The sequence below is a fragment of the Ochotona curzoniae genome, unplaced genomic scaffold (assembly GCF_017591425.1).
Source record: "Ochotona curzoniae isolate NIBS_2020 unplaced genomic scaffold, NIBS_Ocur_1.0 scaffold_4701, whole genome shotgun sequence".
Taxonomy (NCBI): domain Eukaryota; kingdom Metazoa; phylum Chordata; class Mammalia; order Lagomorpha; family Ochotonidae; genus Ochotona; species Ochotona curzoniae.
The window spans coordinates 71,058,365-71,075,461 of record NW_024467122.1 but is presented as its reverse complement, the minus strand read 5'-3'; the positions used below and the strand labels follow the sequence as shown (position 1 = coordinate 71,075,461).

Below are 17,097 nucleotides of genomic sequence, written 5' to 3'. Positions count from 1 at the left end.
ATGAGACAATTTGCGACTTTTCTCATTTTACATGGATGACTATCAGAGCTTCTTTCATTAAATAAATCACTTTACTATAATGAGTTTACATAACTGTAGCCCCAAGACACAAATTTGAAATTTGATCTGGCCTCCATAGCCATATCACAAAGGGCAGAATACCCTTAACGTAATAACAGCTCACAGGACTTCCGGGTCCCACTGCCAGGAACAAGCCACCATCCAAACACCTCTGCAAACAGGCAGGGAGCAAGAGACCAACACCATTGATGGCTGTTGCTTTGCACCTCCTTCCCACTTGAAGTTCTGCTGAAATTAGTTATAAAATAACTCTATGTGCCCAATCTTCAAAACACCATGTAGGTAGTATATACCCTTTAATATCAGAAGATTCTACTCAAACTCTTATACTTTTTACACTTTTTACCATAACAAAGAGCTAGAGGTCGAAATTACCTACTGCAAATACTAAGAGATGATACTGTACGGCCTAAAAGCTGACAATTTCAGTCTTACGGTAAATAATTTTCAATAAGGAAAAAAAAAATAGAAAAGATGATTTTTCAGTGACTTTTGCCAACTGACTCAGTATGCTTTAATCCTAAGAAGTAAACACTGTGCAAAGGAAGCAGGGTCTGAGTGAGAGGCTTTGGAATCACAGCACTGGGCCTGCTCATCACCGGAGTTTCAATGGGACATACTAACCAAGGAGAGACCACAGTGATTACTATGGTGAGTCCAAGAGAACAAAATACTCAACGTCTTAACATTTACAAAAATGTAATCATTCTTCCTGATGAACAATCTATAACAATTACAAAGCTTCTCAAGATACCTATATATGGGGAGGACCCAATTTAAGAGCCCTACTGCAACTTGATGTTAAAAAAAAATCTCCATTTTGCCTAATTCTCCTTTCAGGCAAAATGTATCAAACATCTAATTCAGTCCTTGAGAATGCATGGCTACACCAGGAAACACAAGAAAACACAAGAAAACACAATGGATTCTGCCTGATCTTGAGAAACAACACAGCCTAGGGGGAAAATCGGGGGGGTGGGTGGAAGATGCCAAGCAGAATGCAGCCTTTCCTGCCCTAATGGCCACAGAACAGCAAACCCACGACTGTTCCGGGGAAAAACACACTGGCCAACATATGTAGGCTGTCCTACACAAATGTGAAAATAAACTGTAGGACAGAAAATACCTCAAAACCTAAAAAAATTAGTAAATACATACAACGATCAATCTTATTCACAAAAGCAGAGAACAGAAAACACAGAAGGATGTAGTATGCATCATAATATACATGTATAATTTCTTTGTGTTAACTCAACACAACTGTAATTGTGTGAAAAGTCTGCAGATGCTTCTGGCCAATAAAGGTAGGAAGTATAGTGTTATGCCATGGTCCTGTTAGTGCCATCGCTAGCAGAAACTAACAGCATCAGTAAGCCCTACATGGACCACTTATATGATTCACATCACCTCACCAGGACCTTAGAAGGGACATACTACTATTACCTCCATTTCACCAAGAGGTAAATCAAGGCAGATGACCTTGTACAATTTGCTCAAGTTAGTGGCAGATGCAGTTCAAACTCAGAATCCCCACACTTAACACAAACGCTATTCTCTACTTTCTTAAAGTTTTTGAAATTCAGTATGAATCTTTCAAAGGCAAACAGAATGTGATTTCTCTCTTTAATTTCATTTTTTAGAGTAACTTGCAGCAGTTTGGGAAATAGGGCCATAACAAGAATGAATTCATTTCCTTTTCCTAAACTTTTCTTCTTCCTAGGTTTGGGTTAGATTTTTAGTGTAAGATTCATTTAGCCCAATCTAAGAAATCTCATATCTCTTAGATCATAGATATACATAATTTTTGTAGCATTACAAACACATATTTTTGTAGGATTACAAAGCTTAGATATATACCATTTTTGTAGGATAGGGCCTGCGGGGGAAGGATTGTTGGTGTGATCCAAGGAGGAGAACTTATGAAACACACGTGATCTCGTGAACAAGGCCCAGAATGTCATGAAAGACACGTGCTATGATTTATTTATTCCTGCCTACGTTGCTCAGGTGATACAGAGAACAGCTCAAGCTGGGGAGGACGCACAGAATCCATTACTGTTAAACATCTAGGAGCAGAACTTTGTATTTTGCAACTACAGAAATCATCAAGACATAAAGGATGAAAATGTATCAGTTGCTAAACAACAGATATTGCAATTACTTATGGTACTATATCCCTTGAAATGTAAAGTCCCATCAAGTAATATGACTGAAATATTAAACTTCTGCTTTGTACTTATTTTCATATACTCCATAAGAAAAAGAATTAAATTGGCTTGCTAAGCAGTTTTGTTACCAATGAGTGACTTTTCCAATATTTTCCTCATCTAGTTTATGTAGCATAGTTTCTAATGCAATCATTTTGTTTGAAAAGCCATAATTTTTATAGCCACCACCATTAAGGTAAACTTAGTGTAGAAGAAACTCAATCACAACTTATCAAACAGTTTTATACAGAATTTGATGAAGTGTCTGCTGAACTAAAGGCCAGGATTTAGGAATAACAACATGAGGGGAAGCCCAAGGACCAAAGTCAGGCAGTCATGAAATTAGTACCTTCATGGACTCTCCTCTTAAAAATCACTTAATCACACGAGCAATGCAATAAATGGATTTTTCTCTTTTTTATAAGAAATCACATGAACTGAGTTCTTAAATTGTCATGATACTGAGATTCACCACTGTGAAAACCAGAGTTGCTAACGTCACTGTGCCATTCCAGCAGACGGTACAGGTTGTACAAGGAACGTGTGAACAAACATTCCCCTGGTTGTTGTGGTCCATGTGAAGCAGAAGTGTTAGCATGCTTCTTAAAGACAACACTAACAGGGCGATGACTGTTCAACAGGTAGAGTTGTGGTTCTGGAGGATGCAGTCAGCCCTTGAGCAGGCCTGGTGCAGATGGTGGCTCAACGTCAATTTGCATGATGCTACTTAACTTCAAATGCTCAATTGCAAATGGTACATTTTTTTTTTTCCAAATGGTTCTAAGGCAGTTTTAAAACAACATTAACAAAATGTCATTTTTACACTTTTTTCCTTTGGGCATATTATTCCCACGTTTGTGCATACTTGATCCTTCTTTCCTTTCTAAGGGTACCTAAACCCCAGAACCATCAAAACAGGGCAAAAACTCAAGTCATGTAAGAATGAGGGAGAGAGTGAGAGTAAGAGGAAGTGACACCATTTTCGTAGGATAGGGGCTGCATGGCAAAGATGCTGGTGTGGTCCAAGGAGGAGAACTAAAAAAACACACATGATGTCATTAACAAGGCCCATGATGTCATGAAAGACACATGTTATGATTTATCCCTCTGAATTATTCGAGTGGAGGGACTTCCCTTTCAGATCAACTACTCACAATACTCAATCATCTACAGGAAAGAAAACACAGACACACGGAACCCGTTCTTCAAGGATACCCATATCCTAACAATGCCACAAAGAGGCCTAAAGCTCTGGACACGGAACTAGATCAGATGGTTGCCAACGAGATTCCAACCTTGAAAAACCAAATTCTTGGGCAGGGCTGCAGAGGGGCATTGGGTCTGTTCGGGGACTTCAGGATGCCACCCATTGTAGCCACAGGACAAGAAGGACAATTTTTACCTATATTCACATAGCTAGTCAGAACTTAAAATTGCAAAAACATTAGTAACCAATTAGAAGGCAGATTAATTATTTCCCAACTCTGAAAATGGCCACTGATAGCAATGTTAAAGTACCTAAGGTGAAAACACAATCACGCAGGCACACAGGCTTAGTGTATATATGGAAAACAGCTCTCGGGAGGAGAGCCTTATTGCTCCCTCAGGGCTTTCTTACACAGTACGGATTTTTTAATTCCTGGTGGAATATGTTTCATACACCATTGCAGACTATTAAGTACCAGATATTACATTATGTAGCTTAAACTTTGCACTGCTGCATGAAAAAAGGCTCCCCTGTCGAGACAACTATTTTTTACGGTTAGCATTTTTTAATATGAAAATGAACACTCCTTTAGGGTAAGATCACTGGGACTGGAATTTGGGAGAATTTTATAACTTATCATATTCATCAATGTGTGTGAAAACATTCGCAGGGGAGCAGGGTGAGGAGAGAAGGAAATTCAACAGGAAGAAGGCATTTTAATAACTTAGGATGTTGACACAAGGCCAAAGCAATGGCATTTATAAGGTTCGGCTTCCATTGGGTCTAACTGTAAACAGGTAGGGGACTGGCACAGGGTACTAGCAAATGTAGAAAAAATAATAATAACAGTTGTTAAAGAGCAGAAGAAAAAAAATGCATTAAACTTCAGGCCAGTTAAAGGTACACTTGCTAATGGTGGAATATTAACTGCTCACCCAGGAGAGATGTAGACGCAGAAATATTAAAAAGGCAATATAAATGCACTTTTTAGGCAATTTCTGAGAAAATAGATGCCTCGTAGAACTCTGGAGTCCAGTGTAGAAATAAAATCTAAGCAATGATGGTCACTTAAAAATCTTTTGCCACAGAGAACTTGGCATTAGTGGACAGAAAGTTTAAACAAAACTGACTACTCACTTGTAGACTGTGCCTCCGTTGCCATGGCCAAGGGTGTCTCGATACCGTATGTCTTGTTCATTCATCTCCACGAGAAAGAAAGAAAAACAAAAAGGGTGTCATGCCGTGGATGGAAATGTCAAGGAAAAGCCACTCTGGGCCATAAACAACAAGCAGTCTGGGTCATTTCAAGTTCAGCTGCAAGAACGAGAAGATCAATACAACATTTGCTGTCCAATTTATAAAAGACGATACCAAGGGACAAAGTGATGGAAAGTTTAATGACAATTTGTTTGCCTGGGTCATTTCATTAAAGTTTGATAAAAGGTGTCAAAATGGAATGATATAACATAGCTCAAAAGGGTCAGGTCAGAGATACTGATAAGAAAACTGTCTCCAGGACTGCACATAACCAGCACCAAAGAACACTGCACAGAACCAGAATCAAATTTGGGAAGACAACACACACACAGCCACACACACCCAGGAATCTAAGGCATGATCTGTAAATAAATCAGCCCTTTGAAGACTCCTCAGGTGACCCTATAATTAACATTTCACAAACTAAGTGAAGAATGTTTATGATTTTCCTAGAGTAGATAAAGCTGTTGTTCATTAGTGATAAATCTGTATTCAGTAACGACTGGCTAGAAACCACATTATGCTGATGGAGAGGTACGAAATCAACGCACACAGTCTAAAATTATAATGAATAAAGGAAAAATATATAGATATGTAATTTTTATAAATAATTTTTATACTTTAATATATAAAGCAGCATGCACATTTTCTCTGATTCTATAAAGATCTGTCATGGCACAAATACCATGCTCATTGGATTCATGAATAGCAGGTGAATTATGTTACCATCCAAAAAATAAAGTGTAACAGTTTTTTAAGAACTCCCCAAATAATTACTTATCAAATGATTTAAAAACCAGTCAGACTCCATCTAAGGCATTTAGTAATTTTCTACACACTGGACCAGTTGTTTAAAAATTAACTGCCAACTGTATTCACTAGCTGGATTTAATAAAGGTGTTATTTTCCAAATAACTAAGGCTTGGGAAAAGCTATAGTAAGCCCTGGGAAAAAAAATCAATTTCCAGGGAATTGTACTGCCTTGCATGGGAAAAAAATGGATGGAGTTTTTAATTCAATATCACTTAACAAAAAATAGTTTGCTCTCAGATCGTAAGGGTAAAGCTTTACCTATTTTCTTCTACTCTAAACGTCCACCAACTGGTTAAAGTAAGGCTTCACTTTTCAAGGGTAACCTGTTTCTTCGAAACATGTCTGAAGTTGATGCTTCCAAACCACCAAAATGAGAAATAATGCAGTAATAGAAACAGCTCCCTTTCCAAGCCGCCCTTCCCATCCCTAAAATATTGACAGATGAATGCACAGATGCCAATTCAGCACCCGATTTAATTGTAGTACAACCTGATTGATGCAATTTACAACCAGCTACTTACTATATTAAGGGTCATTGCAGAAATCACAGAGATGTGCACAGTCAGCAGGGGTGGCAACTATTTCCCTATTTGAAAGATAATCTTGTTCTGTACTATCTTTACATTACTATTATTAAAAATAAAAATCTTAATGTGTTTAACTTGTACCAAAGAGGAAGTAAAGAAAGTCTCATTATCCTATATAATTCTAAATATAGATTATTTCTAAATATTTCTAAACATAAATTCTAAGAAAAGCAGCACAGGAAGTCACTTGAGATGGTCAACTAGGGAAGATGTCACAAGATTTACTTTGATTAACAAGGTATACATCAATAGCAACATCTATTGGTGGGAACAAACCTGCTACTAGGCCAGCTCCCTCAGTTCATTTCCTGACATGACCTAAATGTGACTCCAGCAACCTAATTTGTGTCACTAACTTGCTTAACAAGCTGCACTCTCATTGTGGCAAAAGGTAAATTCCTTAAGAGAAATCTCCTGTATGTAAGTCCACCAATTCAGAATTAGTAATACTGAGGTCAAAGAGTGAGCAGGATGGAGCTCTGTTGCCTATAGCAGTAGGCACTCCAGTGGGGTGCTTGGTTGATGGCCACATGCTGTCCACTACCGCCCCGGTCAAAGGGAAGGGAGATGGTGTGTCTCTGAGGATCTACCACCTTAATAATCTCAACACCCGAGACCTGTCATCGCTAATACCCACTAGGCTGAAAAAGGAAGTGCTAGCATTCTCAGTATTTCCATCTAAGCAGAAGAGGGCAGGCATTCAACAACAGGGCTTGGCTGGGAGACCCAGAACCATGAGAAAGAGAGAAAGAGATAGAGCAATTGTTGACTGCTGCATGGACATGCAAACACAACAATGGATACAAATGGACTCAAATCAAGACCAAACCCATCAGAGCAGGAACTACCAGATTTCAGGGGGGGGGAAAAAATTACAATGATTTAAAAGAGCAAGTTGTAGAACCAATGTTATTTAAAAAGACAGTATCATTTAAAAAATGATCAAAATGTCTCGACAGTATTTTAGTTACACTGATTTTGTCTGGCCTATGAACTGCTTGATCATTTTTAAATATTAAAAAACAAATCAGGATGAGAGTGTTTAGCTTAGCAGTTATGATAGTGTTAAAGACACCCTGATCCGCTATGAGAAAACCAAGGTTTGAGTCCCAGCTCCTCTCCTCTCCAGCATCTTGCTAAATTATAAATGGAAGTAAACACGAGCAAGATCAAGAAATGAGATTTCAACCTCAAGGAAGGGATGACTACATTCCCAGCACCTGCTCCAGCCCTGCATCTGCGGAGTGCAGCAGAGGACAGAAATGCTCTCTTCCCCTACCTCATTCTCCTCCCTCACCTCTCTTCTAAATAAAAAATGAATCATGTTTAGAAATATTAGATCCCAGGGGACAATGTGATAGCTCAACTGGCTAATCCTCCACCTGCATGCATCAGCATCCCATATGGGCTACACTTTGTGTTCTGGCTGCTCCACTTCCCATCCAGCTCCCTAATTATGGTCTGGGAAAGCCTTGGGATCCTGTACCCACATGGGAGATCCAGAAGAGGCTCCTGGCTCCTGGCATCAGATCGCCTCAGCCATTGCAGCCAACTGAGGAGTGAGCCAGTGGACAGAAGATCTTTCTGTCTCTCCTTCTCTCTGTAAATATGTCTTTCCAATAAAAATTAATAAAATCTTAAAAAAATAAAAGAGATTTTGGGGTGAGCATTTAGTGCAGTGGTTAAGACACTGCTTAAGATGCTGAAATCTGGAACTAGCCCAATGGCCCAACTGCCTAATCAATCCGTCTGCAAGCACTGGGCATCCCATATGGGTGTTGGTATGTGTCCTAATTTTCTACTTCTCATCCAGCTCCCTGCTTGTGGCCTGGGAAAGCAGCAGAGGATGGCTCAAGTCCTTGGAATCAAGTAGAAGACCTCAAAGATTCTCCTGGCTTCAGATTAGCTCAGCTCTGGCTGTACTGGCCATTAGGGAAGTTAACCAGTAGATGAAGATCTTTCTTTCCAACACTCCTTCTCTCTGTAAATCTGCCTCTCAAATAAAAATAAAAATAAAAATAAAATCAATCAGAAAATTAAAAAGATCCTGAAATCCCCTACATGTAGTGTACCTGGGTTCAAATCCCAGTTCTGCTTCCAATTCCAGTTTCCTGCTAATGTGCACCCTGGGAAGCAGTGGTAATGATGCAGTGGTTGGGTCCAAGTCAGACCTGGATTGAGTTCATGGCTTCCCACTTCAGTTTGATCCAGTCCTGGCTATCACAGGAAGTTAGGAAGTCAATCACTAGATGGAAAGCTCCTGCGTATCCACCCTGCCTTTCAAATAAATTCAAACTTTTTTTCAGATTGCTTTCGTTTACTTGAATTTTCTAATTTTTATTCAATATGCTAATACTTTTGTTTAAAGAAAAGTTCGAAAATAAACACTATGACAGGATTCATGAACTCATTACTAAAGATATTTTGAGAATTTCATGTCAGATCAAAATGAGTTACTCTGATGTAACTATGGGGGGAAAATCCCAAAAGGAGTCAACAAGCAGGAAATAGCAGCTTTCCCTTTTTCAGTTTAGATGAGCCTGTGAATTCAACTTTCCCAAATGAAGCACCAGAAGAACTGTGGGAGCTGTACTTCAATACCACAGTTGGGCTCAAGTCCCGTAAAACAACTCTTTTAGGGTGTGTAGCTCAATGCACTCAGAGCCATGTAGGCAGTCAGCACACAGCTTTGGCCTCTCAGCACAGCCCCAGCCACCGCTCTGCTTCAGCACTCTGCCCCTTACCTGCGTATGGAGGGCCAGTGCTGCCTATCAGACGGCCACTGAGCACCTAGCTACGGCTGCATTCACCAACAGCAGCAGCTCCTCTGCTTGCCTTTAAGAACAGTTTGTTAAAATCGTGTAGTTCTTTAATTTGAAAAGAAGTCAAATGAAGTTTTTTATCCAAGGCAAATGCTAAATAGTTTTAAAATAGGGTTCAAATTCCTTGACTGAAAAAAAAAAAGGCAACTGAAAGGCAGATAACAGATAGAATAATAGATGCAGGGAGGAGAGAGAAAAAGCAAAGAGAGCTACAATTAGCAAGCAACCACTGAGATAGCAAATGAGAAAAGTGCCTGGCAGGAGCTGCACTCCTACTATCCAGGAGGAGAGGGAGGGGCCATGAAAGACAGGGCAACAGCAGTCCCCCAGCAGCGGAGGGTGGGCCTGTGTCACGCGCTTGCGCTTGAACACACAGACTTAGTCTTCACAGGGATCCAAGATGAGCTGTAAGACCCAAGACTTTCACATACCAGTGATGACGCAGTTTTGAAAGCTGATTTTACTCTAAGTATGTTCCCACTCTTCTTCTTCCTAAACACCCAAAGTTTTTCTAATGACATTCAAAGTTCTCAAAGTAACAACGAGAATCAACTCTAGACCTATGGTTTCTGAGCACATGCATAATTAATATGTCAGAAGGAAAAAAAAAAAATAAGTCACCCTCATCCTACAAAAACCTAAGAGACAAAAAGAGGAAAAACAACTTCACAAACATAATGGTCACAGCCACACATCCTTGAAGTGACGGTAGACTTTTAAAATTCCTTAAATTAACCTTTTTTGGCTAGTTTTAGTCAGTTTCATGTCCAGGGCCAATGCACAATAGAGGCTGTCACACAAAAACTGAAGTGTGGAAGACACACACAAGAATCCTGTCACTGAGCCTTGACCCTAACCCTAACCCCTCCACGCAGTGGGCTGAACATATCTTATGATTTACCTTGTTCAGCTGGGAAAAAAACAAAAAACAAAAATGAATCCTCCATCATAAAGTGATAATAGGAAAAAACAATGCTTCCATCCCAATGACAAAAGGTTAAACTTTTTCAAAAGGGCTTTATTTCATATATTCATTAAATTAATGGGGAAAATGAAACAATTCAATTATGGATCAGCCAAAAAAAAAAACCCCTTCTTTGTTTATTGTCTGTGTTAAGAAGAATCAGTAACCTATCGCTTATAAATCATGAAAGTACAAATGCTCAATTAATCCTTATTTTACATTTAAAGCTCTGACAGAAGCCAAGCCTATCCCAAGACCTTTGCCTCACAAATGGAAGCCGTAATGGTTTCAGAAGGCAGTCACACTCTATGAGCAGACAATTGGGGAGATTTAGTAAATCCCACTTTATAGAGCAGAGACTAATCGGGAAACACGAGCCAGTCAAATGTGTCTTATGAACTGTTGACACTATATCAATGCTGAATCAATCGGTGGCATTTACTCTGAGTGACAGAAAAGAAATAAATATTTATATCACATAACCTATATCAATGAACCCAGGCAGAAAGCTATTTCTAACCTGTCAATATTTGATTATCTTGAAGAATCATGTCCCTTTCTTTTAATGATTAATATGAATTCCTTATTAAATCTAAGTGGGGGCTAGTGGAAAGGCAAATCATTATTAGTGCTTTAGAGCATAAACCACAAAAATAAAAAGCCAGGCCGAAGTGTTCAAGTATTGCCAAACGGGACTCACACCAAGCGCAGCGAGGCACACCGGTGTCAGCCTAGACACGTGGCTGTGCCTCACTGCGGCCCCGCTGCACACACTACCCTATGGGTTCGCTGCCGGGGAAGCAGTACAAGGCACTATCTCGAAAGCATCCAAGGCCAGCTTTCTTTGTTTTGTGAATGCAAGTACACATAGGAAAAACTGGTCCTTCAAAAGAAAAACAGTGTCATTCCAACTAATGTGGTACTCGGCACACTCCCCCGGGGAAAGCAACAATCTTCTAAGTGTCAAAAACCATTGCCATGACAATCACCCACTGCAAAGGACCTCAGAATGCAGACTAAGATATTCATGGTTTATAGTCAAAAACTTTAAGAACATTTTAGAATGCCTTTTTTTGGGCGGATGGAGGGAGTGGAAATAAACTGTTTTTCATTGTTGAAAGAGGAATCTGTGACAGGTTATTTTCCATTGCCTGGGTTGAACAAATGTGGCTAAAACTTCCTAATTTATGTCAATTCTGAAATATATTTTCCAGCTGAAGGACACAAGTGACTAACAGTTAAATTACAATTAGTAAACAGGAAGCAAGTGTGCTGAAGATACATAAACTGCTCAGGGCTCAATAGTTTTGTTTTCATTCTGGTTTTACCTCACACTGGTTCTCAGCATATACAGGGGTGGGAGTGGGGGCAGGCAAAGACTTCAACCTCAATGTAAACCAACCTTCGGCTGTTTAGAGTTCAAAGTCTTGGCTGGAGACTGTCTACAATTTTGAGACCTCCCAGACAAGCACCAGGATATTTTCCTTAGTTGAGTACAGATTATTTAAGGACTGGAATTCACATGCGCTGGATGACACCTAGCAAAGTTGGAATGAGATCAACTTCAGTTTTGCTGCCTTCCCGATGGAATGCTTACTGCACCAGGCTTGTGTGTGCACTGTCTCACAGTCATCGTTTTTTACGGCACACTCATCGGCTGGGCCACAATGTTACAGGTGACATTAAAGGACAGACAGCAGGAGCTAGCTTTGTCTTCTTGACATGCTCCACTACAAGTACTTGATTCATGCAATGCCAATGAGGCTTGGAGAGGTCAGCGTGTGAAGGCACTGAATAAGCATCTGAGATAATTAAGATTTCAGCCTTCGAAACATGGACGGGAAGTGAACAGCAGTTAAGAAAATCAATAAGAGTCTGTTATTTGCAGTGACACAGATGTCTCAGTCAATAGAGCCTAATAGGCAGGCTTGATCGCAATGGACAGGCGCCTGCCTCCGAGGCTATCAAAGGGCTTCTACTACCACAAACATTAAAACGCATTTATGTTGCTACTGAAGAATCGAGGAGCCTGTAGGTAGCTTAATTTACCAGTGTATGTTTAAAAGCACCATACATATTTCAGATGTGTCCATTTACTTGAATCAAAATCAGTGAGAAATAACTGGCCTGCAGGCCCTTTGTCTCTCACTGGCTGGGGTTGAGAAGGTCAATCAGCTTTAGGCAGACAGTTGCTTAGGCAACTTAGGAGTGAGGCCTCCTCAAGTCAGGGACTGCATACACTTAAACATCTGCCATGACTCGGTGCCCCTAAAGGGCCACTGGTGGTTTCAGGACAAAAGAAGGAGCTAAGGGAAGAAGGTGGCAATTTTCCCTTTTCTCTCCTAAGCCAACAAAAGCTGCAGCAGCTCCAGAATGCGGGCCATTCCACCAGCCCGTGGTTGACACACTTGTTCAGAACCGATTAACTTTTCTTAAACTGAAACGGCAGCAGGGTGTGTGCCCAGTACTTCAATCTGCTGGGAGGAGAAGCCATTAGCACAGTCTGAAAAAAACGTGTGGCAAATTGTTCTGCCAATCAAATTAAACCACGTTCTTCATTTATGATGAGAAGAAATTTGCAGACTCCTTATCTGCTTAACAAGTTTGTGGCTTTGTTTCATAAATGAAAGCACACACCAGAAAAACCGCACAGCAGTGATTTCTGGCTACGCAAAAATCCTCATGTGACAATACCTACCTGGCCATTGGCTAGTATCTTTTTCAGTTCAGCAGAAGATTTCTTTAAGCTGTAAATGGAAGACACAACTTTTAGTGCAAGATCATCAACACCTTTGAAGACCACAAAAATTCAGAACTAAAAAACACTTCTGCTTTTAAGTGTAGATATGCCTGCACATTTGACAGCCTCCTCCTTGTATGTGATTCTTTCACATACAGCCAGCCAAATGCAAAGGGTATCATGGAGAAGCTAAAATCCCATTAGAAATTTAAAGCAATAAAGAAGTCTAAAGTCATGGTCAGCTACAACATTTTATAGACAATTTCAGCATCTTTTTTTTCTTTTTTTTCCTTCATTAGTTCTGCTTCTTGGTACCTTTAAGGAGCACCTGCTAGGCCTAAAGTATTCAACAATGTAATCTTAGGACGTGCATGGCCAACTGAGAAGACAGCCCTTCCAAAGAAGGTAGATGGTTTGAGTTCTGGGCTTTTACTAGAGATAACAGTTCCAACTCAGCAGGTTGTGAAGCAGAAGGAAATTCTGGTGCTAAGCAGTCACCAGATCTACAATATGTCACTGCCACTGGACCTCAATTTCCTCTGTTGCGAAAGGCATTAAATTTATAGGAGACCCAAGAAAGCTAAATATTACCAAAAACCTAGCACTGGGCTTTGTACATAGTGGGCATGCTTTATTAATAAAATTAGTGGGCCCGGCACGGTGGCGCAAGTGGTTAAGGTCCTCGCCTTGCACGCCCGGGATCCCATATGGGCGCCGGTTCTATCCCAGCAGCCCCGCTTCCCTTCCAGCTCCCTGCCTGTGGTCTGGGAAAGCAGTCGAGGACGGCCCAAAGCCTTGGGACCTTGCACCCAAGTGGGAGACCCGGAAGAGTCTCCTGGCTTCGGATCGGCATAGCATCGGCCGTTGTGCTCACTTGGGGAGTGAATCATCGGACGGAAGATCTTCCTCTCTCTCTGTCTCTCCTCTCTGTGTATCCGCCTTTCCAATAAAAAATTAAAAAATAATAAAAATAAATCTTTAAAAAAAATAAAATTAGTAACATTCAACTGCCTTTTCTTTCTTATGTAACTCAGCTTCCAGAGTTGTTTATGGAACATCAAAAAGTTCTCTGGGCACATGTGGCTATGTGGACAATTAAGTGGATGAGTTTAGCTGAAGTCCTTCTTAAAGAAAGAAGGTGGACCAGAGGAAATCTGGAGTTGCTCTAGCTTTGAGTTGGGTCTACACATCTTCACCGAGCTATGATTGGCTTATAAAAGAGCATCTCCCCATCAATGCTCTACTTGAAATTAAAATTATTGACTCTCTTCTTACTCTGTTCCAGCCATCTACTTAGCTACCAGATTAACTTTCTTGCATCAGTTAGCTGTGCAAATGTCTTTCTTCCCAGCAATCCTCTCCAAAGACTGGGAGATTCTTCAGAATACAGACCACATCTTACTCACTTCTATAAATTCTTATCCCTTCTCAGCCTTGAACCAAGCCCAGAGACTTGGCAAGTGCTGATTGATAAACATCAATCATCATAATGATTGTCACTATATGGGGATGGTGGTGGTGGTAATAATGCACTAAGACACAGAGATCACATAAACAACAGAAAGCAAAAGGACGCAGGACTTAACGTGAACCTCACTCTCTCACTCCATTTGGTGTCTCCAATAGGTCACATGTGAGACTCTTAGGCTTCAAGTGTATCCACATTTTCCATTTGCAAACGACAATATGCTTCTTTTGAGATGCTTGTTAAACTTCTGCTCTGGTCTACTACAGGCTAGGGCACATTGGTCCTCTCCTACTTTTCTTACAACATGCCCTCACTCAAGGGTTTTACTCTTCAACATGTCCTCTCAAACCACAGGATCCACGTGCTAGAGTGGCAACTAAGAACTCTATGGACTAAGGCTAATGCAGAAATATACATAAAAAAATCAACAACTGCCTCGTGTCAGTCCAGTCATTGATAAATTAGCAAGGAGCATCTACTTAGTGATGACCTCATGCCAGGAACCATGCTAGGTACTCATACTTTATCATCCTAATTTAATCCTCACAATAGTTAAAACCTCATGGTGTGGCTGCTTTCCATAATGTAGAGAGGAAAGTAAGGAACAGACCTCGTTCAAAACCAGTTCATCTTTTGCTCCCTCTCTCACACACTTACCTCTCTCGGAAACGTTTAGCTCCTACTATTCCCTTGAATGACTCTCAATGTGATAGTTTCAATTATTGCAAAGACGCAAACAACCAAACTAAGCTCAGGCAATGTTTCTCCACAGATATTCCATTATGTCATCAACTTGGAATAAAAACATTTAACTTATTGCATGTATAAAACACTTCTCATCCAAGAAACAAAATGTGATTCTTTAACACAATTTTATCAATCTTCCCAACACCAGAGATAGACACATGCAAAGTTTTATCATCCTAACGTTACAGAAGAAGAAAGTCAAGTAGTTCAGGAAAGGCCTTTTCTTGGCATTGAAACTTAAACTCAGTGATTATGGCCTGGAAACACCATGTGGGTCAGTGAGCTATGCTTAATAAGCAGCCCTTCACCAACGGCAAAGAACAGCTTATGCCCTGACAACGGAGGCCAACACTGATCTTCGCTAGGCCATCATCTGCCTACAAACATGGCCTGGCAAAAAACATTTTGTGTCCCGGCAACATCTTTGTGACTGAGTTTATCCAATATTGCATTTATCTATACAGGCAGAGTACCCTGAACTCTCCAAAAATTCCTTCTAAAAACATTTTAAAATTTAAAAGTGATAAAATTGTAACTCAGGATTACACCTGATGAGGGACACTGAGACACCCAAAGAATACAAGAGTATAACATCCTGTCAGGAAAGCTGAATGCACTGGGAGAATTTAAGGCTGAGACAAGGTTTAAAAGGGCTCTAAATGTGAGAATTCATTCACTCATTCAAAGTGTGACTAGCTATCTCCTGTTCACCAAGGTCAGAAACGGGGACTTCAACAATGAAATGCTAAGTCACTGCCCACATACTGCACAGGGGCACAGGTCTATATCAGATTATACCAGAACCTGTTGTGGGCACAGGTTTATGCCAGATTATGACAGAACTTGTTGTGGGCACAGATTATAACACAACGCTTTCAGGGCTAGTGCTTGGTGCAGCCAAGGGTGTCCACAAGTCTTGACTCCCAGGCCAGCTCTCTCCTAACATGCACCCCGAGGGACAGCAGAGGATGATTCCAGACTTCGGTTCCTGCCACCGGCCTGAGAGACCCACACTGAGCACTGGGCTTCTGGTCCAGTCCTGGCTCTTGTGAGCATCTAGGGAATGAAGCAATGCATGGAAGAGCTCTCTCTCCATCTGTCTGTCTGTCTTTCTCTCCCTGCCTTTCAAATAAAATAGGTTTTAAAAAAAAAAAGACCACAATGTCTTACTGCTACAGTAAAGGGCAGTCTGGGGGCATGTTGAGAACTCACATAAAGAGTATCTGGTTAGGCCTGGGAAGTGAATGATCAAGGGCAGCTTTCAGGAGATCATTTTATTCTGAGATGAACAACAGCAGCAAGACAGCAGGTGAAAGGGGGTGAAAAGAAGAAACCAGGAAAAGGGCTGCAGCAGATACAGAGAGCTGGCGGGGAGAAGAAAGTGACCCTGTAGCTAGAAAGTCAGTGGACGGGGCTGTGGGCAGGCCAGCCAGCCAGGTCCATCTGGGGAAGATCATTGCTTTCTGCCTGTGGAGGTGACACATGCTCCTGGAGGTTGGAAGAGCAGTGAAAGTGTTTTCTTGTGATGGCTCAGAAGAGCACATTAGCAAGCTGGTTGCAGCTGCGAGGTGGAGGAGCACTGAGTGGGGCACGACCACAGGGACGGCTGCGGGGAGGAGGCAGCAGCAGTCTGGAGAGCACGGGCAACATAAGTGGCCACTCTCAGAACTGTCCAGAAGGCAGCCCTGGCAACACAGCAAGTGATATGAGTACTGAACACTGTGGAGGATGGCTAGCAGGCTACCTGCAGCCAATAACCAGTGGACATGGAAGAATGCACTGAAAGAGGAAATCCAGGGCAGGTGAATGTGGAGGGAGGATGAACCGAAGAGCCAACAGCCACATTCTGGGAGCTGAGCTAAACCTCTGAGTAGGCATTAAGGGTGAGACAAATCCCAGCTTTGGAAAGAGCCTTCTGTGGTGTAGTTACATGAAAACTGAAGGGGCTCCCCTGGCCAAAACAGTGCACTCCTGACACAGGAACAGCACCACTTGTCAAGGAATGGCGTGTCACGTGTCCCAGAAGGGCAGGCCAGGCTGGTACCTGGGGCCCTCCCCCTCCTGCACATCACAGATAGGCTGCACACAGTCTCCTGCCGGAATCCCTCCAAGGGCTTAACAGTGCAGGACAGGATAAAGCCAAGGGCTTCTGGACTGTCCCAGCCCCATGGCACCTGCTGCTGTCCACCCGTCTCTGACAACAG

General features: G+C 41.4%; 1 protein-coding gene across 5 annotated transcripts in view; it reads right to left on the bottom strand.

Moving 5' to 3' along the window:
- The window catches only part of MAP2K5 (mitogen-activated protein kinase kinase 5), a 251,876-nt gene that overhangs the window by 184,775 nt on the left and 50,004 nt on the right, over window positions 1-17,097 (bottom strand). For all 5 annotated transcript variants that reach the window (XM_040969749.1, XM_040969747.1, XM_040969746.1 and 2 more), the window contains exons 7-8: window positions 12,637-12,685; window positions 4,633-4,697 (exon numbers count right to left, since the gene is read on the bottom strand). In XM_040969749.1, coding sequence (XP_040825683.1) covers window positions 4,633-4,697; window positions 12,637-12,685 — 114 coding nt within the window. The remainder of the gene's footprint in view (window positions 1-4,632; window positions 4,698-12,636; window positions 12,686-17,097) is intronic.